The sequence below is a fragment of the Histoplasma capsulatum genome (assembly GCF_000150115.1).
Source record: "Histoplasma capsulatum G186AR genomic scaffold supercont2.12, whole genome shotgun sequence".
Taxonomy (NCBI): domain Eukaryota; kingdom Fungi; phylum Ascomycota; class Eurotiomycetes; order Onygenales; family Ajellomycetaceae; genus Histoplasma; species Histoplasma capsulatum.
The window spans coordinates 51,205-75,455 of NW_025544812.1; the positions used below are offsets into that span (position 1 = coordinate 51,205).

The window sequence follows — 24,251 nt, forward strand, 5'->3', positions numbered from 1 at the left end:
AAAAAAAAAGGCCAAAGCTAATAAGCTCTATTTATTCCGTAGGTTTTATCAAGTTGCATTACTGATGTTTATACAACAAAATCTCAAAAAAGTGATTTGAAACCAGAACTCGAACCGAACCAAAACGGGAAATACGGACGGATACACAATGATAGAAGACAAAATGGAACGAATTAAAAGATAGAGCAGCAAATGGATAAGAGAACCAGGAATAAGACATAAGGTGAACAAACGAAGAAAGGAATGAAAAGTAGATATAATATAATAAAAAGAGGTTTACACATTAAAGACGGAAAAGGAGTATACCCGCGGGAACGGCGCTTATCATTCCTTGACTGGAGCCCTAAAGCTGTCGCAACAACCGAAGCGTAACAATGTAATCCATATTCATCCTTCCACAAGTTGCTTTCGGAGGGTCGTGACGAAAAGAAAAAAATGCCATCACCAATTAGCAAGCACACCCTTCCTTCGCAGTAGACGCCCCACGATCCCTTAAATTAATCCGTGCATCCTCCCCAGGCCTCCCACCTAGGCCATTATTACCCGCCCCCGCGCCGGCACCAACGCCCCTCGGTCCCTTCAGGTTCGTTTCCGGAATCGCATTGGCAATCGCAGTGAAGACCTCAAGCACGTTAGCGCCGGTCTTTGCGCTGGTTTCAAAGAACAAAAGCCCTTCTTCCTCCGCATACGAGCTTGCCTCGCGAGTAGAGATCTTTCGCGCATCGCCAGCCGCAGAATCCCGCAGGTCTCCCTCCTCACCTTCTTCACCATCTCGATCAGCAACAGAAGATTCACTGTCGCCACCCTCAGAAGCGTCCGGTCCTGGTGAACCAGTGGCGGATCGTCTACTGCCAGGAGACCAAGTTTGTGTGCCTGGTATTTTTGCCGCTCCTGCTGCGCTGGGATCTTCGTTTGTTAGATCGAGCTTGTTGCCCACGAGGGCAATGACGATACCTGGGCTGGCTTGTCGCTGGAGCTCGGCGACCCAATGCTTAGCCTTTATAAGGGAGGAAGGTTTGGTGAGGTCGTAGACGACAAGTGCGGCTTGGGCATTGCGGTAGTACATGGGGGCGAGGGAGGCGAAGCGTTCTTGTCCGGCTGTGTCCCATATTTCAAACTTGATAGTTCTGTTTGGGAGGGAGCATTTTTGAGTGAGGAATGCGGCTACAATTGATGATGTGGGTTGAATGTTACGTTAGTCCACGAGACATTGACTGGGTCACAAAAAATTTGGAGGAGTAAGATGTTCGCAAAAGGATAACGAGGACCCATACCTCCTATCGTTGGTTCTTTGTTTTCTTGGAAATCGTTATTTACAAATCGTAGGACGAGAGAAGACTGCAACAGACGTAAATCCATAAATTAGTAGAAGAATCTCAAAACCTATCATAAGAGTTCCCCCATGGTAGAGGCCCATATCTAATAGTATCTATCGGGTTTGATGGGATTCAACAAACCTTTCCAACAGCAGCTTCTCCCAGCAGAACGAGCTTCACGCTGCTGCTAGGTTTAGGACCAGCCCCCGCATCTGCCATAATGCCGTATCTCTCTGCTTTCCTTTTATAACAGCTCTTTTCTCAACGTCAAAATAAGATAAATGTATACGTATAGAATTAGTCGTAGTTTATTATTCGACCAGCCAACGCGGAGTTCGGATAGCTCCTGGGAATAAGTGATTATTCAAGAGCCTTTGATTATATATAGGCTTTCCTGTTCCTCTGTGCAAAGAGGCGAATGGAGAGTGTTCAAAATAGATGACGGAAGGACGTTGGCGCAACCTTTGGGGCCCAGGAGCTGTGGTTGTTCAGTTTGATGCCTGGGAACGCCCAGGCAGTCAAATTGTTGGAATTGGAGCTAGCGTTGTGCCCTCCACGCAAATGCAGCCTCGTGGGACAGAAAAAGCCAAGAAGGACAAGAGAAAAGCAGAAGAATAAATGTATCTTCCAGCGAAATCCACAAGGTTGGATGACTCTCCGTATGAGCTTTCGGCGTGGAAGAGGGTCTTCGTTTCCAAGGTTGGAGGAAAAGGTGGAGGTTGATGATGAGGCACCTTACTTAGTTAGGACTAGCCGCCACCACCCAAGGACAAAGTTATTACCTAATACGCCCACACTCACAACCGAACTACCGATCTCAGCCAAGGGATATTATCAACAACTGAGTCCTTCAAGATCAGCGAAGGTGGCCCAGACCCGACCCTTAATATTTGTGAGAAGTTCTCCGGAGAAAGAGGACAATCCTTGAATCGATGGTTAGCCAAGTTGGAATGGGAGCTTAGGAATTCCAGAGTTGGAGGAGTGGTATCAGCAGAAGAGCTCCTGCCAGCAAGCAACCTTCTGTGTGGAGCCGTATAGCTAACAATAACCGCATTCCATAAGATGGATCCTCTTCTATCTTCGTCATACAATTACACTTCGAACGACTTCGTAATAACTACTTCCCGGGTCAGCCTTACTCCCACAAAATAAGTATGCTTTTTACAGAGCAACTATCCCGTTTTTTAAGCGCTACTAGCAAATTATCATAGAACTTCTAACATTTCACTAGCTTAACGCTTCCGGCAACTAGAATGGAGAGCCGAGTGCAAGAGCTACTAGCTGGACTCGCAAGAGTGACATGACTGCGAGAAGAAGAAAGCACATTGCGAGAAGTTGCCGAAGCGCGGGCAAAGGAAAAAAAAATCCCGTCAGGAGGAGCAGTGATGATGTGAAGAAGTGAAGGCAAATTCAGAACCTACAACATTACCACACTTCCAAGCATCTGCATATGCTCGAGCATGAGTAGCATATCTATGATAAGCTCCCAGATCTCCAAGGTGAATGCATTCCAGTCTTTCTTGGTGTCGTCCAGCTGGCATTGAAAGAACCCTAATACTACGATGACGGAATCTACACTCACATTTCATTTTCTTCCTGAGTTGGGCAGGAGAAGCAATCTATAAACCATGCTACTCAGCCATACCACAGATGCGTCCTCCATGGTATACCGTGGCCTTCAACAAGCTATTCACTTGAAAGGCGTTCTCCATGGCGACGCGGAGTCGCGAAATATACTTTGGAACCCCACCTGCCAACATGTGATGATAGTTGATTTTGAATGAGCCATTAGCCAGAGAGCTCCGTCTCATGTGTCTGCTAACTCAGCAATAACAAAAAAAGAGGGCGTTGATGAAGACTTGTTTTTCAAGGGCACTGGGGCAGGGGAGAGCTCTCACCACCAACGCCATGCTGGTCGTAAAACCTCCCAATCCAATCCCTCCAACAGTTTTAGCAAAGAGCTCCAACGCATCGAGACTATGTTTGGGAGCAATACTGCATAGCACGAGACGCCTTCTGACTCTAGCAGTACCTCTTGTCACATCTCGGCTTCCGATAGCAATAGGTTGTGGAGTGGCAGTTGCGTAATCCGACATTCAGTACATCGGTTTTGCTCGACGAAAACCGATAATATCCTCTAAAGGGCTATCTGCACGACCAGATACAAGATTTGAAGAAATGATGGGCTCGTTGAACCAATGTAGCAATGACCCAGTGCTGTGATTAATGTGATATTTCCCTTTCCGAATTTCTACTCCACCACCTTGCACAATACATTGCCAACCACCACCTAATTCCGGCTTCATCTGGTCGTTCATTTGAGGTCTTTTTTATTATTTTTCATCTTTCTAAGAACTTTTTGAATTGCTAAATTTTATCTCACTATTTGTAGGACTACAAATGTATTGTCGCTCTTCTATATCCTTTCTTTCTCATCAGACTATAGAGGTGCCTGTATCTTTCCTATATGCTATTATCTGGAAGATAGTACAAGCAAGTTCAGACATCAGTCATGATGAAGAGTCAGCCGTATATACTCAACACTCAAGTGAGTGTATTTTATATTGAATACATGGATTTAACTAAATCAAATTTATTTATCGGCAACTCTACAATACTATACTGTTCAAAATAACAGAGTCAGTATTGTTACTAATAAGAAGAGAAAAATAGCATGTGAAAATAGCGAAAAAGAGAGCAGGAACTTATCCCAGTAATCTGCTTCTCAACAATCTCATTCATATATTTTCTACAACCCTTTTGCAGAGAAGCCCGAGGACTTTGTCCTCTACTCCGATAATATAATACCCCAGTGTAAAGGGACGTGACCCTCTATGCACCTGAATTAGCTGAATGTTCCTGGGCTGGGAACTTGTGCACAACAAACTCTTTGCTTGTATTAACACCATACAAGGACTCACCATAGGGCCTGCTTGCATATGAGTATATAGAAGAATAATACTAAATCTGCTTAATGATATCTATCTAACTCACTCAGTCGCCAGTTTGCATAGCCTCTCAGATTTTCACAGGCACGTTGCTTGCTTGTCCTGTGTCTATGAAGGCAATGATCTCCCCCACGCTACGGGAGAAAAAGCAAAGAGACTAAGATCGCACAATAAAAAGGAATTTTGAGATCGCTGACAAGGATCTTCTTTTGGTTATTTGTTCTCTTTGATTATTATGATTATTTCTTTTCTATTTAATTTTATTTAATTTTCTTACTTCGAAATGTGTCTTCCACCCTGAAGTAAGAAGAAAACCCTCAAGACATGAGAGAATTTGAGAGGTTTGAGAACTCCAGGGGGAGCCGTGATAAAACCTCGTTTGTTCCACATCCCACATCTCTCTCCCTCTCATTTCACATGTCTTAAAAGCACCGCAATTATATACCCAGACCCAGGTACGTAGGGGAGAGGTATACGTTTACCTGCATATATGCATGATCGCGTTTTTTCCTTTTGTTTTACAACATCCTGCCCGGGAGAACAAAATTAAAATAAACAGTAAGATGGGAACTTAAAAAAAAAAAGAAGAATCCCCGCTTTTTGATGGTGACACGACATGCTTTGGGACGAGATATATATGATTCGCTCATATATGCAGTTGCTCTAAAAATGGAAGATACAAGACCTAAGCGTAGAGCGACTGCAATAGGAGAAAGGAAAAACGTAGTTTAAAAACAGGCACGCCGTTGTAGGTCTGTCTCATTTGTTGTCAGGCAAGGCACAGTGGCAAACCCACGGAAAAAACAGAGGCTGTAGGGGTGTTTATCACCAAAACAATTGATTGGTCTATAGCTGCGAGAAGTGGTCCGTTCAATGGGCGGATCAAGAGGAGCAAGTTAGTGCAAGGCAGATATCCACGGCAAAAGCGGGAAAGCGATATCTGGACAGACTGCAATTTGAGAAGCAACACGAAAAGGGACATGGGTCCCGGTCAAAACCAATAGGAATAAGATAGGGTTTGGGCTGTGCTATGGAAAGCATCTCGCACACAAGAGGATGAAAACAGCAGGCCGGCTCCCATAGGCGGATGTTTGGAAAAACCCCAAGTAGACAAGTCAAGCAAATGGGAGGAACAGTGATACGTGTCTCGGAGAGTAAGCCATAAAAGGGGTGTAAGGGAAGCAGCCGATGAATAACAGATAGCACATGTACAGGACAAGTCAACAGAGCAAAGAAACGAATCAAGAGCTCCTCTTCAGAACTTGAATCCAGGAACGTACAGCACGCAGACTTTCACATGCAAAGTCCAAAAGTCAAAATACATCCACCATGAATTTTGACCAACGATGCGTAACTATGTCCCTGGCACCACCCTGATAATTAACTATGATTATTGGGTTATGTATGTTGTCAGGTCTAGCTGTCATTGATTAGCGCAAAAAAGAATGCGTTGCAAAAGTCAAAAACTGTGTTCGCCATAATAGAATAGTAGTTGTACACGCGAGATTGGTATAGATCTAAAAGGAGAAAACCAAAGCCCAATTAAAAACTAACATGACGAACAGGCTTAAAAGGAAAATATATAAAGGGGTATGAAACACAAAAAGAACGATAGGACCGCGAAGTCGAAAATCTAGGTCTTGTAGTATATCTCTCATAGCCGTAAGGAAAGTCTCCTGTCTATAATTTTTTTGGTAACGCCATAAAATCAAAACGAACAGTAAAAGAAATTAAGAAATAAAAAATAGGGAACAATATTAAAATGTAATTAGGGAAAATAAAAGGGAAAAAAAATTTAGTGTCGCGCTTTTGGGGACTCAAGGAAATGGAAGCGGAAATGTAGATTATTCCCACTGGTACATCGAAAAATTGCGGAAACGGGTATGCCGTACAAAACGCTAACAAGTTCGCAAATAAGGGGAATCGACGATAGCGAGAGGTATCAAAACGTCATAATGGTGGTGGTACAGACCGGTCTCCGGTTAATATTAGGAAAAATAGTATATTTGGTTGAATGTCAATCGTATGCTCTTGACCATGCACCGGTACTGTGCATGAAGAACGGAGAAGTCGAAAGTATTTTCTGATTTTTTTCATTTTGGAATGGGTGGGTTGTTCGATGGTAATGAGGCTTGGTAGAGGATGAAACGATGAGATAGAGGTGAATTTTCTCCATCAAATATTTGTACGTATGCCGCCTGGAGTATACCCTGATTGGGCACTCACGGAGGTGGTAGGTTATGCCGTTGGCTCCATACATCGCATCCTTTGATGCCAAATTGGCAGGTCATCGCGGTTTCGGGGGAGGTTGCGGCTTAGGCACGCCAGTTGTGTCATATGCTCCTCTTCCCATGTTTGTTGTTGACAAGTCCCTGAGGATCATAGGCAAAATCTATATTAAGCTGTGGAGGTGGTCAGCTAAATGGCTAAGTCACATTCGAATGTTGTCCTCGGTTGATTTTCTTTTCGATATTTTTTCCTCGTTTCTTTAACAAAAAAAATAACAAGAGTGAAAACAAAAACAAAAATAAAAAATAACAACAATAAAGAGTAAACAGTTGAAAACTAATGGGTGGGCAGCTCGCATTGCCGGCTATATATACATAACCGAGAGCAACAAAGAAAAGTTGCCAACGGCTCACTCAAACGAATAGCTCCCTGCATTAAAGAAAGAAAAGTAGGGATTGCCAACTCACGCTATGAAAATGCACAGCTAACCACCCAGGTCTAATCGAGGCTTGTCGGAATCACAACCACGGCTGAGCAAGTCCAACAAGGGTATTGATTCACGCAAGGTAAGAATGCAACAATTGGCAGCGTCGTCCAACGTCGTATGTCCACAATAAGTTCCAGCGGTCAAATAGGGCAACTTTTAGAGGGAGGGAAGAGACAGAACAGGCAGAATGCGCTCGAATGAGTCAATAGCGGATGTGTGGTATTTTGCGCCTTCGGAAATGAACGAGAGAGTCCGTGTTCTGATAGCAGGATAGAGGTCGTGCGACAAGAGGAAAAGGAGGTCAAACCGAGGCAAGGCAGTAAGATAAATGGAAGTCGATTTTAAGCAGCGTTATTAAAGATTGTGGGTTTAACAGCCAAAGGGCGAGAGAGAGAGAGAGAGAGAGAGAGAGAGAGAGAGATAGGGATGAGGAGAGCAACGGCCTTAGCGCCTGGAGAGGAGGAGAAGGGATGAAGGAAAAAAAGAATGAAAAGGGAAAAAAATAAAACCCAAGGAAGCCCAGGCGAGACGCTGGGAGGTCCGCCGCATATTAATATGAACAGAGCTACTCCGTACCAGGGCAGGTAATAAAATTGGAATGGATGGACCGTCCTAGGCCACGGAACGGAGTACAGAAAACGATCTTCGCCAGGCCCCTTTTCTTGGTTAGAGCTCATTTTTCCAAATTGCTGGGGAAGAAGCAACGAAGGTGGATACCCTTCAATACGGCAGTAACAGAAAATCTCGTCTTTTTTCGTCATCAGCAGCGCTATTAGCAGCCATGCTAACTAGCTGGCCTCAGTACTAGTATTATTGCTATTTTTGCAAAACGCAAGCAGCTCCCGTATCATGATTACATCCTGGCCTGTTCTCCTTCTCCACAACGCGTCCCGTCAGACTGGCACAGCTAGCATCCGAGTCACAAATCTGTGTGTCCTGAAACGAACGACAATCAGACGACATCAGTTCTTTTCGATATTCTTTGTAAGTTGTTGGTAGAAAAGGCAATAGAGGGATTCCAGCTCTCTATATCAATATTCTCTCTTTTTTTTTTTTTTTTTTTTTTTTTGGGTTAAACCCACATTTCCCCTTTGTGAAAATGGATAAGCCACCAGAAAATATATCCTGGGCTCTTCGCAAGTTTAACAGGATTTTTTTTATTTCATTTTTTATTCGTTTTTTTTAGTAGCTCTTAAAATGAACTTAAACCCGAGTCGGAAAAAGAAAGAAATGAAAGTGGATACATTCTAACTAAAATACCTGAGGCGAGCAGTTGTGGCTAACCTTAGCCCCCATTGAATCCTGGTATGGATGCTGGCGATGGAACAGTGGGAAGTCCAGGATTTAGCTTCTTGTCTTCCGCCAGGTACTCCGTAAGGCCTAAACTAGGCGTTTTTAGGGGGCTTCGGAAGACCCAGTGTCTCTCATAAGCTCTGGCTCGGCTGGTAGCCGCCTGATTGCTCCCCTGGACTTCTTTTCTCCTTCGATCTACCTGCGCAATGGGACGAATCAATCTTCTTCAGTCCTTTCCACCGAGCCTCCAAGTTCATTCCTTCACACACCACGTCGGTACTCTGCCTCTGGTAGGACAGACGGTGATGTCCCTTCTAACGCTTAGCGTGTGTGCCTGGGCTAGCTCTGAAACAAGAAAGGGCGTCTAATCATGGCTGATTAGTGGCACCGATCTTTAGATGGTCCATGTGGAAAAAGTGATACGTTGCCGAAAAGCGCTGTGATCAAATTGGCCCGGATGGCATTTCCATAAATATGACTCGTTGTACAGTCCGCTATCGGTCTCGAGACTTACAAAAAGGACAGTTGGATTTTCCTCATGTTTGAATGGAGTGGTGATTGGTGAGCAAGACGCGCCTGATGGACAGGAAAGAAGTGATAGATCATGCTAAATATTCACAGAAAAGGAAATGAGCAGAATGATATCAGATATTTTAGAGCAACTAAACCGCTTAGCAGGGGTTGTGTCCAGGAAAGAGCATTCAATAATGAGGAACAGGATAGGCCTCAACCAACTTTTCTCTCACCAACCCGGGTGGTTGGCTTGAGTCTGGATGAATCCAACAGCTATTCCCAGCCTACTTCGGCAGATAGGCAACAATCTGAGAACTGAACTCAACATGTATTGACTTTCTTTAGGTAGTTCCCTTGCAGTGACACTAACGAAAAGAATGCCTATGCATTTACAGATACAATCTCTATGAATTACTGGATAAAATGCCGACTCCTTGTGCACCTCAATTTGACTTAAAAGATTACTTCAGATGGTAACTTCAAATTGAGAACACAAACAAGGACTGACAGCCCCTCTGGTGCATATTGGGAATGTTCGGCTCCTAGCAACGAAGGAGAGGCGTTGAATGTCTGTTTACCTGGTTGGGAATGTGAGTTGCAAAAGTTGAGGGGAAGAGAAGTACATGCGTATGGCGAATAAAAACTGTGAAGCGGAATATTTCTCAAACCAGCGTTCCACCATCCCCGACTGGCTTGTTTGGTGCCATGGGGAAGTGTCTGTTGCCTTTTGACCCCTGTGCCCGTTTCACCCTAAGAAATGGAAGTTGCTTAGCGAGCGTAACGCGACCACACCACACAGATTGCCAAAGGAGAATAATGACGATGATGATGACGGCGGTTGCTGGTGACGACGAAATCCATCGAAGACTGACAAGGGGTGAGATGTGGTTGCATAGCAATATTGTAAGAAAATAAAAGAAATATATGTCTCTCGAGCAGGGCAGCAAGGGCAACAAACAACGATGAAATTATACAAGAGACAGAGGACTCCGAAGGTTCATGCATACTTTTAAACTTTCAACTGACAAAGAGGCTTGCTAAGGCCCTGTGATCCAACCGCGTAACTCATTACCATCAACCCTCTCCTTTGTTCACCTCGCCGCCTGTCTGAAGTATCTGACCAACCCCTCCGTCAACCCGGACGGCAGAGGCGTCAGACACCCACACTCATTTCAGTCACAATTGGTTGCTTTCAAGGTTTAGTGAATATAATGTCCTTGTCAAATAACACACGCTCCTTCAAGAGTAAAAGTCTCAATCTTCTCTGTTTGCGGAGCAAGCACCAAGGAAGCAAAAAAAAAATGATAAAAAGTTGCACGAAATCAAAATAAAACAATTTCTATTTTGTGGTCTTCCACGTGGCACATGCATGGATCGTATGGGGCAGACGATGAATGGGCTGTAGTGTGTCTGGAAGCTACATGTAACTCTGATGAGGTGATAATAATATTGTAAATCGATGGATATGGATATGCATCCACATCCCTAAGCGACTTCGGCAGTATTCTGGCCCTCTCTCTTCTTCTCTTAGCGGGGACTTTGAGCTCTCCATATTTATCATGATGGATGGTGATGGCTGGCTGCTGTTGCCGGTTGTACACGTTTGAAAAATAAAAAGAATAAAAATAAAAAAAAAGCAGCTCGGTCATCGTCCTCCAACATGAAAACTAATACAACCGGGACCAATACAACTGGGACCAGGGCCGGTTCACAGATGGCAACGTGAGAACGATGAGACCCGGTTCGCCAACTCCGATCAAGAGAAAAAGGCGTCACCTAAGAAAGCCACGCTTACCCACACTCCGGGAGAGCTCTGACTCAACCCGGTTCTCGAACGAGTCATTATTCTAAATCTATCACCTTGGAAGTTAGGCTGTGATGCGCTCCTCAACGAGACGCCGTTTGTTTTACTTATCAGCCCTTTTCTTACCACCGCAGCCAGCGAGAGGACACAGTGAGAATGATCTACATACATCCATCGTAGCAGTTCTCACAAAAGCAAAAAAACTCAAAAAATTTTTCAATTCGTTGGATGGCGGATGCGGCTTAGGCAGCTTTCCATTTGCTCGGGAGAGAATAATTATGGAGGCTGGATGGGGTCGCACCATTGCCCACTTCCACGTTGCACCTTGATCCATCATCCATGGAAATGATCCATAAAGCCAGCCGAGAAACCCACAGGAGACGCGCTAAGATGGTGGGGCCAGAGAGAGCACACTCCGTTGAAAGCTAGAAGAGCGCTAGAATCTTTCTAGACAGCTCTCGAGGTCTTGGTTGGAATGTTGAGAATCCATGCTGGTTCTGATTGGTTTTTCTTCTTCCCTTTCTTTTTCCTTTTATTGCTTTTTCATTCCGTGAAAATTTCTGGCCCGTCGTTCGTGTTGGTTTTGCTGTTCAGACACAGCTTGTGCATGCAGGCCAATTGAGAATAATAACAATCGTCCCAACTTTAAATAGGTAAAGGAGTTATTTTGTCTTCGTTTTGGGGGTTTCATTACCTGCCAATCGCAAATAAAAATGGAAAGAGAATATAGCTGCTGTTGGGCAAAAATCAAGAGAAAGATGCTCCATCGGATAACTCTAAGCGGGCATCTCCACGGCGCCCCCAACCTTTTTTCCCCTGTTCGTTTCCTTGGATCTAGGTCCGCGGCCCGCTGGTGCATCCATGGGTGTGTTGAGAGCTTTTTTCCCGCATGTGGTCAGCAGGGAACAACAGGGCTGGCTGGGGGATCCTTTTGCTCCGGGTTACCCCTTTCGCTTACTAGTAGTCCGTACTTCGCCATACGAGAGGGGTCTGACATTCCTCCTTTCAAAGCCCGAAGGAAGTAGACTCTCAAGCGGTGGCTTCAATGAACTTCGTCCTGACTTCCCATTTCCTCTTTTCTTGACATCATATGAAGTCTTAGACTGCATGATCTCCATCATTGCATACGGGCGTCTGCTCTTCTGGCCCGTTTCTGAATTTAACTGCAGGGTTGAGCTTGGAGCCTGGAGTATGCTCGCCGCATTTCTACCAAGTACCGGCAGGGCCTGGTCAGCCTCGCAGCGAGTGGGAGCGATACGAGCCTCCAGACGCGAGCGCCACCATAAGCACGATTATCGAAGCCAGGTCCAGACACCGCATTCCTTTTGCCACGATCTCGATGTCTTTTTACGCCTCTCAGTACCAAGCGCGTGGAATTGGGAAAGTGGCGGAAACGACTGAGATCAAAGCTTTCGAACAAAAATAATGGGATGAGCAAGGACTTCATACTCTCACGGGCGCTTCCGAGAATCTCCATACCCCGCTAGTCTACAACTCAACGACAATACCCGCTTCCTACAAGTGAAGCACCAAGTCAACTGGCGGGGCAAATAAAAAGACGATCATGGGAAAATCTTGCTTTTGTTGCTTTTGTCTGCTGCCGGAGGCGTGTTGATCACATTGCATGACCATCGATATCTGGCAACTTCATTCAGCAGTTGCATGTGGCAATTTTTGATGAATACTACGCAATAAGTACGAGTTAAGAATCAAAAGACGCCTCAGGAAATTTGCTGCCGAAACTTTTCCACGCCAATCAAGAAAACGAGAGGATCAAAGCCTGTTGCCATGGTTTCAGGAGGAAATAAAGGCGAAGAAAATTTTCACAACCTTGTCGATCAACGAAAAAAAGGCCAGTCACATGACCTAATATACTCAAGGTTCTCCTTCCATTTATTTCAGAATGATTCCGTGGTTGTTCGAGAATTCCTTGTACCTTACGAGGTCCAATGAGGCTTAAAGCAGTTCGGTACGCTTGTGCGCAGCCGCGGACCAATTTCCGAGAGCGAGAGACGCCTTTGCACACAACACTCAGCCAATAATTGGACGGAGTTTTTCTCACTGGACAAAAATGCCTTGATTTCTTGACAGGGGGGGGGGGGAAGCATTAGTTGTTGGAAACCAGTTTCATGCGCCTAGTTACTAACCCCTTTCAAAGTGTTATATAAATCAACCATCAGGTACTTAAGTTAAAAGAGCGGCCTGCGAGCACACCCAGAACAACAGACAATTTGCCATCGTTCCTTGACGGTCTTCCACCACAAGGAGGAATCGCAGAAAAAGCAGAAGAAAGCGAAAGAAAAATCAAAAGGGACAGTTCATTCCCCCAAAGGAAAGGATCCGCGCAACTTTTTTTTTCCTCCCTTTTTTTTTTTTTTTTTTTTTTTTTTTGCGCGATACCGCTATCGATGAGGAACTCAGGTAATGTTTTGCAAAAATAAGTTTTTTGTACGGGAAAGGACGTTACACATAAGGATACAGGCTTGAACGAAAGGTTCCAAATCTACATTCATGTGCATCCCACGTTACTGAGACCAGACGATGGAAACATCATCTCCAAGTTCCCACTGTTTCTGTGCCTCTCGTAATGAGGTTTTTTTTTTTTTTTTAAAAAAAAAAAAAAACCTTTCGCCGAATCGCTTTTCACACGGATAACATCAAACTGAATTCGCAGAAGGCTGAGCTCAATCGCAACTGGCAACTAACTAGGGGACGCTATTATCAACTATGATATTAGCTCCACCCGATTCCGTCCCCTGGACCGCGGAATCGGGCCCGGGAGCTGCCATCGTTGTCACCAACCTAGCAAATCATCAAAATTGTTTGATCTGTACATTCTTCGGATTGTTATTGGCTTTGTAGTGCAGACAGACCTAACTAACCATGTGGTATCGCGATTCCTTTTTGCTTTTCTTTTCTTCATATCTTCTATACCAGACTAGGAAGGAGGAATGGCATCCCAGGGCTACTGCGGATTACGTTCCCCATGTGTTTCCAAAGCGCTCAATTACGCCCTTTTTTCTTCTTTTCCCACTACCCTCCTTCATTCGTTCCCGATTGCCGACGGAAATCGAGCTCTCCTCCATTCTAATAACCGCCCCTTTGTTCCGCTCTTGGCTCAAGTGCGTAGTCAGCGGGAGTGATTTAACCCGCTGCGATGAGCCAATCGCCCGGGTTCGAGGCTCCAACGCCCTCCACCTCATGGTTGGCTGTGGAACCGCTCTCTCCCGCTCAACCGGCGTGCCGGACGGGCGTTGCTGGTGGTGGGGAACTTGCTATATTTTCTTTTCTTTTCTTGTGGTTAAGTGGAAGAGGGGAAAACTCAAGATGTGATTGAGCCATGCAGACACACATACTTTTTGATAATCACACACCTACTAAAGTCTAAAGGGGATCCGGTTGAGAGCATCTATTTTTGTCGACGAATGAGTCTGGGAATCCCATTAAAGAGAGCTTCAGGAACAGTGTCCTTTTGTTTGCTTAGGGCCAGCCTTCAATCGGGCACTGAAGAATGCTGTGTTGCCCGGGTGGAGGATGAAGAATGTTGGAGCCTCTTGCTCGGTGACGATGATTCGGTAGACGGAGAATGCTAATGGCTATGAGTATTGGTCATATTTGCTTCTCCTCTATGTGCTATGTACTCTACGCTCTACAAAGAGAGTGGATATAATATTCCTGGTTTTCCATACGTTAAGTAAATGGAAAAACAACTACTCCGTAATTACTAAGTTATTGCGTAACACTATAAATTAGTTAGGAACGGTGTGACGACCAAAAGTAGGCGTGTCTGTATAAATCCCACAGATGTCAAAATGTGTCCACCAGTAAGCTGTGTTGATGCCTGCATTTTCCCTCCTCAAATACGCCGCCTAGCGCTTGCAGTCGAAAAACTTGCGAGGGGGGTTCGTTGGTGGGAGTCAATTTTTCAATTTGAGTGGAAAAAGTGGACGTTGAAAAGAAAAAATATAAAATATATATATAGCAAGTTGAAGTTGAGGCAGATAGCGAAACCCCACGCATACGATTCAGCCTTGTGCAAGAAAAAACCCTCCATATCCTCCTCGTCCTGGTTGGAAAATTGATATTCCCTTCTCGATCAATTCCTGAATCATATGCGCCCACGCGTTGAGTACCCACGTCCATCGTCAATCAGATATGAGAACTGAGACACGTTATGTTGAAATCACGCTCTGGATTCTGGAAAGAGAGTGGTGGTGGGGGGGAATTGAATTGCAAGCTACGGGATACCAGCTGTGTTCCGAATGGCTGTGCTGCATGGCCGGGTGGGATCGAAATCTAGCTGAAACTTCTCGCCGCAGGACAGCCACCCGTTAGAATGAACCATTGGTCTTTGTCGACGATGGAAAACTGAAGATGTCTGTTTATTTCTTGGCTAGCGGATCGTGGCAATGATCGAGCCTCAAGACTCGAGCTTTGACCGCCGACTGGATGTTGAGGCGTGTGCTCGCCTGTAATTTTGATCCTTCTCGCATTTCGTCAGCATGGTGGTGAACATATTAGGTTTGACACTGAGGAATCCGTCTCCACGGACACAGGTCGAGACTACTGCAAGCCGCGACATGCCCGTTCTCCACTTGTGGAAGTGGAAGGGCAAAGAAACAGCCTGTGAGCAAGGTAATTGGCAACTGGACTGCATTGCCGTTGATGCATTAGAGTGCGTTTAGCTGATCATGTCTGCAGAGCCAGACCTGGCCTTGAACCCGCTAGCCCAACCCGTAACCCCAACAGAGAAATTGGACCGATTGACGAGCATCTAAACGTACCAAGCGAGAAAGAGAATCGAGATGAGTGGTAACGAGAGGTTCGAATCTCAGTCATGAAGCACTTTAACGTTTCTTACTCCGGGACAATCAACGATCGACATTGATGTGCCAATGGATGAAAATATTTTTCAAGTATTATTGTCCGGATAATGTCTTGGAGATTTGTGAAGGGAAGCATCGGAGATCAGCAGACGTCTACCTCGCCGAACGACTTTGCGGGAAGAAGAGCAAAGGAACAATAGTGTTGATGATCTGGTTCGTTTGTTTCCTCAAAGGCTGGCGTGTTATGGCTCGGGTTGCTAGGACACCAGTTGATCACAGGCGCTGACGGATATATCCTTATGTCCACCTTCCAGGACCGATGGATTAAAGGTATGGCCCTTCCCTTCTCTTGCGATAATCTATTCGACTTTTTTGTTGCTGTTATTATTATTCTAATTCCTGAGAAGTCTCTTCAGCATTTTTATTTGTAATTCTGAAACGTGTTGGTCAAGATTTCAATACAGACCATGTTTTGCAAATTTATTTTACCCAGCGGCCAAACTGCTTCACATTGGGTGTGGGTGCCATTTCTTTGAATATGTATCATCCATAACTGACAATTTGAATGGGAAATCCCACCATTCGCCATTCATTACTCCCCTCAACACAAAGAGACCTGGTTTCGGCAGGGATCAAGTGCTCTACGGCGTAAGCAGCCAACCACTTTGTTAATCCAGTATCCGCATACGGAGTACATTTGTCCAGTTAGCCTGTGTGTCCTTGACTCTACTAAGAATTGAAAATCCCTGGACAGGCCCTACGCTGAAAAATGAGCTGTGCCGCTTGTTCAACAGCTACACCTACAATACCAGGTCTGTTTGGGCACAGGGTATGGGTATTCATCCTTCATTATTACCCCAAATTGCTTGTCCGCCTTGCCGCCCTCTGTGACCAAGGAGTACGTTGTACCAATCGGGGCTCTGCAGGTTTAACAAACGAGACGCGATCCCTAGGATGGATCGCCAACGGCGTGAAAGAAAGAAAAGAACATACGATCCATGCTCCCAACCGTCGGATATAAAACTTCACACCACTTTCCTTTATGTTTTATTCTGGGTCATTCTAAGCTTTGCATGTTCATGATAACACGTCCAGAACGGCTCTTTATTCCCCATGGGGAGCCAAGGCAAGACCCCAGACAAGACAAAGAAAGTTTAAAATGCTTCCAAGTTGTCTCTTGCAAGACCTTTCTGGGGTAAATTGCGTCTTAAACCGTCAATTAATTTTTACCTAGGTATTTTTGCGTCTGCCGGTTCGCCAGTATCGATTTATACAGAGTATAGCGCATACACATTGACCATCCATTCTCCTAAATTTGATAACAACACCTACTACAACAGCCGGGATCGTCATCTATCCAAACAAGGTCTTTGGATAGTTTCTGTAATCCCGGCTTCAACCTCTCTTTCAGTCATTCTCCAACTACTCTATCTATGAGATTAGCGCTTACCCGATCCCTTCCCGCTACAGCTTACCTACTTCAACAGATTGATACACCCAGCTCAACTACGGCCATTCTCCCATTCCATCTATGAGATCCGCCCCGGCGAAATCCTTCCCAGGTGCCGCCTACTGATACTGATGACGCTAGCTACCCAGATCAACTGCTTCCATTTCCCTCGGGGTCCATCTGCAGTTACCCCTCCCCTAACTTTTAGCAAACTGAGCAATCAAGCCTTCATTGCCTGTATCCGTTTGGCGCGCATCATCGATGAGTTGATATATTTTCAAATAGTAATTACAGTTTTACCATGAATCGAAAACCATATTGGCAATAATGCTAGACCTCTCTGTTTACGATGGATGGTATTTTCTTCCAGGAGCCCCCAATGAGTGTCCTGTACTATCTTATCCATCTTGTGTAAACCTCTAATACAAATACTCATAGATTTCACCAAGGATGCTATCGCTGGCTCATATGCTGTATTGCCACCTCCATTGCGACTTATCATCCTTGATGAAGAGATCAAGCCAAGCCAAGACCCTCATTTTCCTCTCTGTTAGGGTCTCTCCTTAAGTATAGCGCTCGAATGGTGGGTTTCTTCAGTTGCGAAGTGGGCATCAGGATAACGTCGTATTTGAATGACTACGGGCTTCATTCCGGCGAGGAAATGATTGACAAGCGAGCATTGTTCGGGCAAGTTGAAGAGAGACTCAGTGGTGGAGTTTATCACTTGGTTCATCATCGCTTGCTCAATGGAATTTGAATCCGTTGCAGCCTTCTGAAGAATCCACCCACCGTCCATGAGTGTCCGTAAGACTCTGTCAATGTCTTGATAGAGGGTCTAGTATGCGACCAGATTTGATCGAAGCATTGTCCACGTTGACCTTAGCCTAATTGAAGCAAGCGACGCACTGAAGGCTAAAAATGCGAGAAGATGTTTTAGTCACATCTTGAGATCGTGGGATTTACGCAACCGAATCCAGGCACTTAAGTCACTTGATTGCACAATGGGAGACTGCATACGAGCAAGCAATCAGAAGCGCAAAAAAAAAAAAAAAAAAAAAAAAAAAAAAAAAAAAAAAAAAAAAAAAAACTTTCCCCTTGGGTCTTGTTTTCTTTATCTCTCAAAAATGACAAGTCAACTATATGTGTGGTTCAATATTGTCAAAGCGGGCTGGATTACCTGGTCAGGATGTGCTTGATGCACGTTCCATCCCTTCCCCGGACTTCTAAGCGACACTCCTATTCATTCAAAGTAAAACAATGGATTTCCTTCCTACATGAGAAAAAGGAAAACCAAGAAAAAAATTTAAAATCTATCGATGAAACTTTTTTCCCCCTTCAAAACAAAAACAAACAAAGACTCTCAATAATGAGGATATACGGCATACATCGTGCAGGACCAACCAAACAGCTGTTGGTGATGAAAACAAGGCAATGTTCTTGGCCGAACCGTTACTCTATCGGAGTCTTTACGGCCTGGACTGATGACCCAGAGATCCATGTGGTCGAAGCCATTTGCTGATCATGGATTTGATTAAGACTTGGTAAAGGGATATTCCACAACATGGTTGATATTGCCTGCTGCTACTGGAAACTGAGGAATGAGCCAAGCCAAACATTGAAAACGATGCGAGGGGCGTTATTGATGCTCCGGTCGAGATGCAAATAAGTATCATATCTGAATAAGATCAATCACACCGTGGCTGGATGGCCTCAGGTGAGTTTAGCAATTGTCGACGGGTTAAATCTGGAACTGAATTCTCTGAGATTTAACTGCGGGCGCTTTTGAATTTCATCGAAAGGCTGACTGAATGGTATCTTGGAAAGGGGAATTGACAGGGTCCCTGATGAAGGGCAGTCTGACACGGGCCCATTCAGCGGAGGACATTAAGAATTGGAATTTTAGGAATGAAGAGGAAGGGGTATTTTCCGACCCATATAATTTTGCCTTCTCCTAAATGACATTGACGGAATTGGAAACAACCAGGATCTTCAGGGTTGTGAATTGGCGCAGCTATACGCCATTTCAAACTATGCCCGCAAAATCTGTCAGTTATTTGATGCATATCGGGGAAATGGGTGGTATGATAGAAGGGATAAGTAAAAAGCGACTACCACAACTAAGACAAATCAACAAATATGGGGATATTCCGCTCTGCTCACCTCCTCATCGGTTTGGCAAATGAGTACCCGAGGCTTTTTTGCAGTGCACTGTCGGCTCTCCATCTTTTGTGAAACATCTGTCACTGCACACCCATCCGCGAGTCCCTTACTGTTCGCTTCCGGGCCAATTGCAAAGCCCAAGCACCTACACTTCTCTACCACCTTTTCCCGCAAAAGGGCGCTCTTCTCACCAATCCCACCGGCAAAGACGAGGGCATCAACGTGACCATCGAGCTTCACAACGTAGTTTCCGATGAAGCCGACGATGCGGTCGACGAATATTTGAAAGGCGAGTCGGTGTTGGTTCGTTGCGGGCGTTTCAGTGGCTATCTGAGAGAAGTTGGTGGTTCCCGCAAGACTCTTCCACCCAGATTCGTTGTTAAGGATTCGTTCAGCCTGATCCGACGGAGAACATGGTTAGCTTCCCATGTCTGGTGAAGCGAGGGCAGGGGCCAAGGCCATGAGCCAGTGGTTTTATATCCATGATCTGGTGCCAGTATAATGGAGAGGGAGGAAGGGCTTATCTGAGGTTAACGGCGTACGGGTAGGCATACAGTGCTAATGTGCATATCTTTCGTGCTCTCAGGGCTCAATTTGCCTGCTTCGGATGTATAATGAAAAACAAGGCTGTGGATGTTGTTAGCAAGATTGATTAGGAGCAGGCTATCATTACGATAATTTATACCTCGGGTCAACGTCTCCGCTTCTCGTTGCCCCTGGAAGCCCGGCCAAGGGTGTCAATCCCATCCTAATCAACACAACTTGTTAGTCGACAACGAGCCAGGGCCGAAAGCACGGCTGTCAAGTTGATATGCATTCATGTGGATGAGACACATACGATGTATCAATCGATTTTCCAGCCCGAATAGCGCAAACGGACGCACCACTACCCAGATGAAGCGCCACGATATTTGTCGACTCAATCGGCTGTTTTAGGAACTCTGCAACCGATCGTGTGATGAACGAGTAGCTAATGCCATGGAATCCGTACTTGCGTAGCCAGTTCTTTTTGGCATTTTCAGGACTGATAGGGTACGTCTTGACGTAGTCCGGCATTGACTGGTGGAAGGTGGAGTCAAAATATGCCACCGTTTTCGCCATTGGGATTTCATTGAGACAGGTGTCGATTATATCCAGTGCGACAGTATTGTGCCTGTTTGATTTCCCATGGTTAGCATGGCCATTTTTCTTTAATATGGACAAGTTAGTAGAGGTAGGTTAAATCTATCTCATGTATCCATTTATCTCCTCAGACATACAACGGCGCAAGCTCCTTCAATGCCTGCAAATAATTATATGCACCCGCCGTTAAAACAGCTTCCTTTTCGAAGTCACCTCCGTGCACGACTCGATGGCATATATATGCGAAGTCATCCTTACTGGCAACCTCTTGCAGGTCCGGGTCGTTCAAGAAGTGGTGCAGAAGATACTTGAACGCCTCTTGAGGGCTTGAGATGCGCCCCTGGATCTCCTCTTTCTTCTCCTTGTTAAGTCCTTGAGAATGCTTGAAAATGCATGGAGGTGTGGTAATTCCTGCGACCTGCGCCCAGGCGAGTTTTATCGGCGGTTTCTCTGCTTTGTAGATGGAGACTTTGACGGATGAGGACCCAGCATTTATCGAGAGGATTGATTGGGCCATAATTGAGGTCGTTATGCACGAAACATGAATCTATGTAATGGTCACACTAAACTCATGGAGAATCACCATTTATCCAGCTTTATTGCTAATTTACACTCTATCCCGGTGCCTCAGGTGATTTTTTGATTTAATTTCCGCCTATTTCATTCTTATCCGACTCCCTGGTTAAAGCTATGACATACACGAACCGGTTTTTGGGAGCCAACCTCTAGTGACGTAGCCAGCATGGCTTTTTATCAACGACGCAAATGTATACCTAGAAACTAGGATAAATAAAAACTGTCGGTGTTCAAACGAGCGTGGGAATTGCTCATTAATTTCGATGTGTCCTACGTCCGGAAATAGCTACAATTAATCTATACGGAGATATCAATACGGCCTCCTTGATCCGTCTAATATAGTTCCGTTGCTGCATTTCTATATTTTCCTCTGGACAATTCTGGAAAACAAATAGAAAAATATGCCTGGGGAAATCATCGATAAACCCAATCCAAAACCGCTTCCGTCTCACCTACCTGAGGTAATAGACCAACTGGCCGTTCGGCTAGCAAGGACATCGCTAGACCAGAATGTCGTTGATTCTCTGCAGAGATTCCAGCGTGCGGCGAACTATATTGCTGCCGGTAAGCTCCTTATACATTCTTTTGATATGATCTTTTCATATTATGTGCTGATATCCCGATATAGCTATGATATTCCTGCAGGACAATGCATGCCTAAAGCGAGAGTTGAAATTTGACGATATTAAACCGAGATTATTGGGTGCGTTTTTGATTCATGCTCTTTTGCAAGCAATTATACTCTGGCTTACAAATACATGAAAAGGCCATTGGGGAACCTGCCCAGGGCTGACCTTCGTCTATTCCCACCTGAATTACTTGATTTGCAAGCATGACCTTGACATGATATATGTTGTGGGACCGGGTCATGGCGCACCAGGAATCCTAGCTGCGCTCTGGATGGAAGGTTCTCTGGAGAAATTCTATCCAGGATATAGTCGAGACACGAAAGGCCTTACGAAGCTGATCACTACGTTCAGTACCACGGGTGGATTTCCAAGGTTGGGGATATCTCTGTCTATCTGAAAATTCCTTGATGCCGTTTGATTGTGCGGCGACGTTGACATTTCCGACAGTCATATCAACGCCGAAACTCCAGGTGCAATCCACGAAGGCGGCGAATTGGGATATGCTCTATCCGTTTCGTTTGGGGCGGTCATGGACAAGTCAGATTTGATAGTCATATGCATTATCGGTGATGGCGAAGCAGAATCTGGGCCGACAGCAGCGTCAGTGGAATGGCTTATGACCCCAGATGAAGACGAGAAACTGATTTTACCCTGAAAGGTCCTGGCACGGATTCAAATATATTGACCCTGCAGAATCGGGGGCGGTGCTGCCCATTCTCCACCTCAATGGATTTAAAATCAGTGAACGAACCATATTCGGTTGTATGGATGATCGCGAACTCATCGCTTTGTTCGTGGGATACGGTTATCAACCACGAATCATCGACGATTTGGAGCATGTTAACGTCGATTTTCATGGAGCACTAGAATGGGCGTTGGAGGAAATCCGCAAAATACAACAGGCTGCTCGCTCCGGAAACCCGATTATGAAACCGCGTTGGCCTATTTTGATTTTGCGAACGCCTAAGGTTAGTGCCCAAATGGCAATACACTATGTCTTGTCGATGTTAACGTATATGGTTCAGGGATGGACTGGTCCAAAACAAATTCATGGCCAAACTATCGAAGGTTCTTTCAAAGCTCATCAAGTCCCTCTTCCGGCGGCCAAAAAGGACAAGGAAGAATTGAAGGTGCTAAGCGAATGGTTGATGTCGTACAAACCACATGAGCTTTTTACAGAAGGCGGTGATGTGATAGACGACATTAAGGCTATCATCCCTCGAAATGACTTGAAAAAGTTAGGGCAGCGAAGTGATGTTTATGAATCATACAGGACACTCAAACTGCCGGACTGGAAGGGATTCCATATCGAGAAGGGCAAGCAGGAGAGCTCTATGGAGATTATCGCCGAGTTCATTGACCAAGTTTTCGTCGATAACCCTCACTCCGTTAGGCTGTTTTCCCCAGATGAGTTGGAGAGTAATAAACTTGGTGGCGCACTAGCACACACGGGAAGAAACTTCCAATGGGACCAGTTTGCTAATGCACAGGGTGGTCGTGTAATTGAAGTATTGAGCGAACACATGTGCCAGGGGTTTTTGCAAGGGTATACATTGACAGGTCGAGTGGGCATTTTCCCTTCATATGAGAGTTTCCTCGGCATTATACATACAATGATGGTTCAATTTTCCAAGTTCACCAAAATGGTAAGGCTCAATTTCTTCCTATTATAAATCCAGATATACGTTGCGGAGATGCCTCTGATTATTTGTACAGGGCAGAGAGACCGTGTGGCGCCGTGATATTGCCAGTATCAATTACATCGAGACAAGCACATGGACTCGACAAGAGCACAATGGATTCTCACATCAAAATCCATCGTTCATTTCAGCAGTGTTGAATCTGAAACCAAACGCAGCCCGCGTTTATTTACCACCGGACGCAAACACATTCCTTTCCACGTTAAACCATTGCTTGAAGTCCAAGAACTATATCAATCTCATGGTTGGGTCCAAGCAGCCCACACCTGTATTTTTAGGTCCAGATGAAGCTGAAAGCCACTGTCGCGCGGGTGGTTCGGTGTGGAAATTCGCGTCTACCGATGAAGGAAAAGACCCGGATGTGGTGCTTGTCGGCGTCGGTACAGAACTCACATTCGAAGTTGTCCAGGCAGCCGCCCTACTCAGGGAACGGGTTCCGGAATTGCGCGTGCGTGTAGTTAATGTCACGGATTTAATGATTCTTAGCAGGGAGACCAGTCACCCGCATGCCCTGTCAGACGAAGCATTCGACGCTCTCTTCACCAGCGAACGTCCGATCCATTTCAATTATCATGGGTATGAGACTGAATTGAGGGGACTTCTCTTTGGTAGGCCGCAGATGGAACGGGTTACAATTGCATCATACATGGAAGAAGGAAGTACCACGACACCATTTGATATGATGCTGATCAACCGAGTTTCTCGATTCCATGTTGCCCAGGCTGCAGTTTGTGGTGGTGCCATCAGGAACGAAGATGTTATGATAAGGAGATGTGAGCTGCTTTCTGAGTTTGACCATAATATGAATGAGACAAGGAAGTATATCATGCAGCATCATAAGGGTAAGTTTACCCCTGTACCATTTTTGAACGATCAGGCTCTGGATTAGAGCAAAGTAGCTAATACACCGGTAGACCCTGACGACATGTATGACACGCCAAAATTTTCTTGATAGGAAATAGATCACAGAAGAGACTTCGTTGAAGCACTTGGAGGAAACACCTGGATAGTGTTGAGGGCTGTGCAAACCAAGGGTACTTTGAGTTTCATAACGGCGTTGCTGAAGATACCAAAAATGTTTCGTAAATAAGCTGAATAGGCATAGTTATCAATTCTGTAATTATGCCTTAAGCCATTGATTATCCGAAATCATGAATTGCAAACGAGTTTCCATGTGTTATCTGAGCTTCCAGGGCGA

At 45.1% G+C, this 24,251-nt stretch overlaps 8 protein-coding genes across 8 annotated transcripts; 6 read left to right on the top strand and 2 right to left on the bottom strand.

Annotated features, from left to right (window-relative positions):
• Positions 1–33: 33 nt before the first annotated feature.
• HCBG_07351 (vacuolar sorting-associated protein) lies at positions 34–1,977 on the bottom strand (the record flags this gene model as incomplete). The annotated part of the gene is made up of 3 exons (XM_045434400.1): positions 34–1,164; positions 1,275–1,338; positions 1,458–1,977. The coding sequence occupies 3 exons, from the start codon at positions 1,533–1,535 to the stop codon at positions 449–451; spliced, it is 858 nt and encodes a 285-aa protein (XP_045284608.1).
• On the top strand, positions 1,813–3,319 carry HCBG_07352 (uncharacterized protein; the record flags this gene model as incomplete). The annotated part of the gene is made up of 4 exons (XM_045434401.1): positions 1,813–2,208; positions 2,379–2,444; positions 2,926–2,980; positions 3,159–3,319. 4 exons carry the CDS (start codon positions 1,813–1,815, stop codon positions 3,317–3,319), a joined length of 678 nt encoding a protein of 225 aa, XP_045284607.1.
• Positions 3,320–5,610: 2,291 nt separating this feature from the next.
• On the top strand, positions 5,611–6,351 carry HCBG_07353 (uncharacterized protein; the record flags this gene model as incomplete). Its single annotated transcript, XM_045434402.1, has 2 exons — positions 5,611–5,666; positions 6,108–6,351. The coding sequence occupies 2 exons, from the start codon at positions 5,611–5,613 to the stop codon at positions 6,349–6,351; spliced, it is 300 nt and encodes a 99-aa protein (XP_045284609.1).
• A 3,140-nt stretch (positions 6,352–9,491) lies between these two features.
• On the top strand, positions 9,492–9,989 carry HCBG_07354 (uncharacterized protein; the record flags this gene model as incomplete). The annotated part of the gene is made up of 2 exons (XM_045434403.1): positions 9,492–9,663; positions 9,829–9,989. The coding sequence occupies 2 exons, from the start codon at positions 9,492–9,494 to the stop codon at positions 9,987–9,989; spliced, it is 333 nt and encodes a 110-aa protein (XP_045284610.1).
• A 1,462-nt stretch (positions 9,990–11,451) lies between these two features.
• On the top strand, positions 11,452–11,991 carry HCBG_07355 (uncharacterized protein; the record flags this gene model as incomplete). The annotated part of the gene is made up of 1 exon (XM_045434404.1): positions 11,452–11,991. The coding sequence occupies one exon, from the start codon at positions 11,452–11,454 to the stop codon at positions 11,989–11,991; it is 540 nt and encodes a 179-aa protein (XP_045284611.1).
• Positions 11,992–13,747: 1,756 nt separating this feature from the next.
• On the top strand, positions 13,748–15,406 carry HCBG_07356 (uncharacterized protein; the record flags this gene model as incomplete). The annotated part of the gene is made up of 5 exons (XM_045434405.1): positions 13,748–13,853; positions 14,344–14,492; positions 14,988–15,061; positions 15,092–15,265; positions 15,292–15,406. The coding sequence occupies 5 exons, from the start codon at positions 13,748–13,750 to the stop codon at positions 15,404–15,406; spliced, it is 618 nt and encodes a 205-aa protein (XP_045284612.1).
• A 3,411-nt stretch (positions 15,407–18,817) lies between these two features.
• On the bottom strand, positions 18,818–20,665 carry HCBG_07357 (acetate kinase; the record flags this gene model as incomplete). The annotated part of the gene is made up of 6 exons (XM_045434406.1): positions 18,818–18,877; positions 19,027–19,422; positions 19,581–19,653; positions 19,712–19,774; positions 19,865–20,179; positions 20,286–20,665. The coding sequence occupies 6 exons, from the start codon at positions 20,663–20,665 to the stop codon at positions 18,818–18,820; spliced, it is 1,287 nt and encodes a 428-aa protein (XP_045284613.1).
• A 460-nt stretch (positions 20,666–21,125) lies between these two features.
• HCBG_07358 (phosphoketolase) lies at positions 21,126–24,146 on the top strand (the record flags this gene model as incomplete). The annotated part of the gene is made up of 5 exons (XM_045434407.1): positions 21,126–21,288; positions 21,491–21,725; positions 21,801–21,953; positions 22,012–22,999; positions 23,070–24,146. The coding sequence occupies 5 exons, from the start codon at positions 21,126–21,128 to the stop codon at positions 23,940–23,942; spliced, it is 2,412 nt and encodes an 803-aa protein (XP_045284614.1).
• Positions 24,147–24,251: the final 105 nt, after the last annotated feature.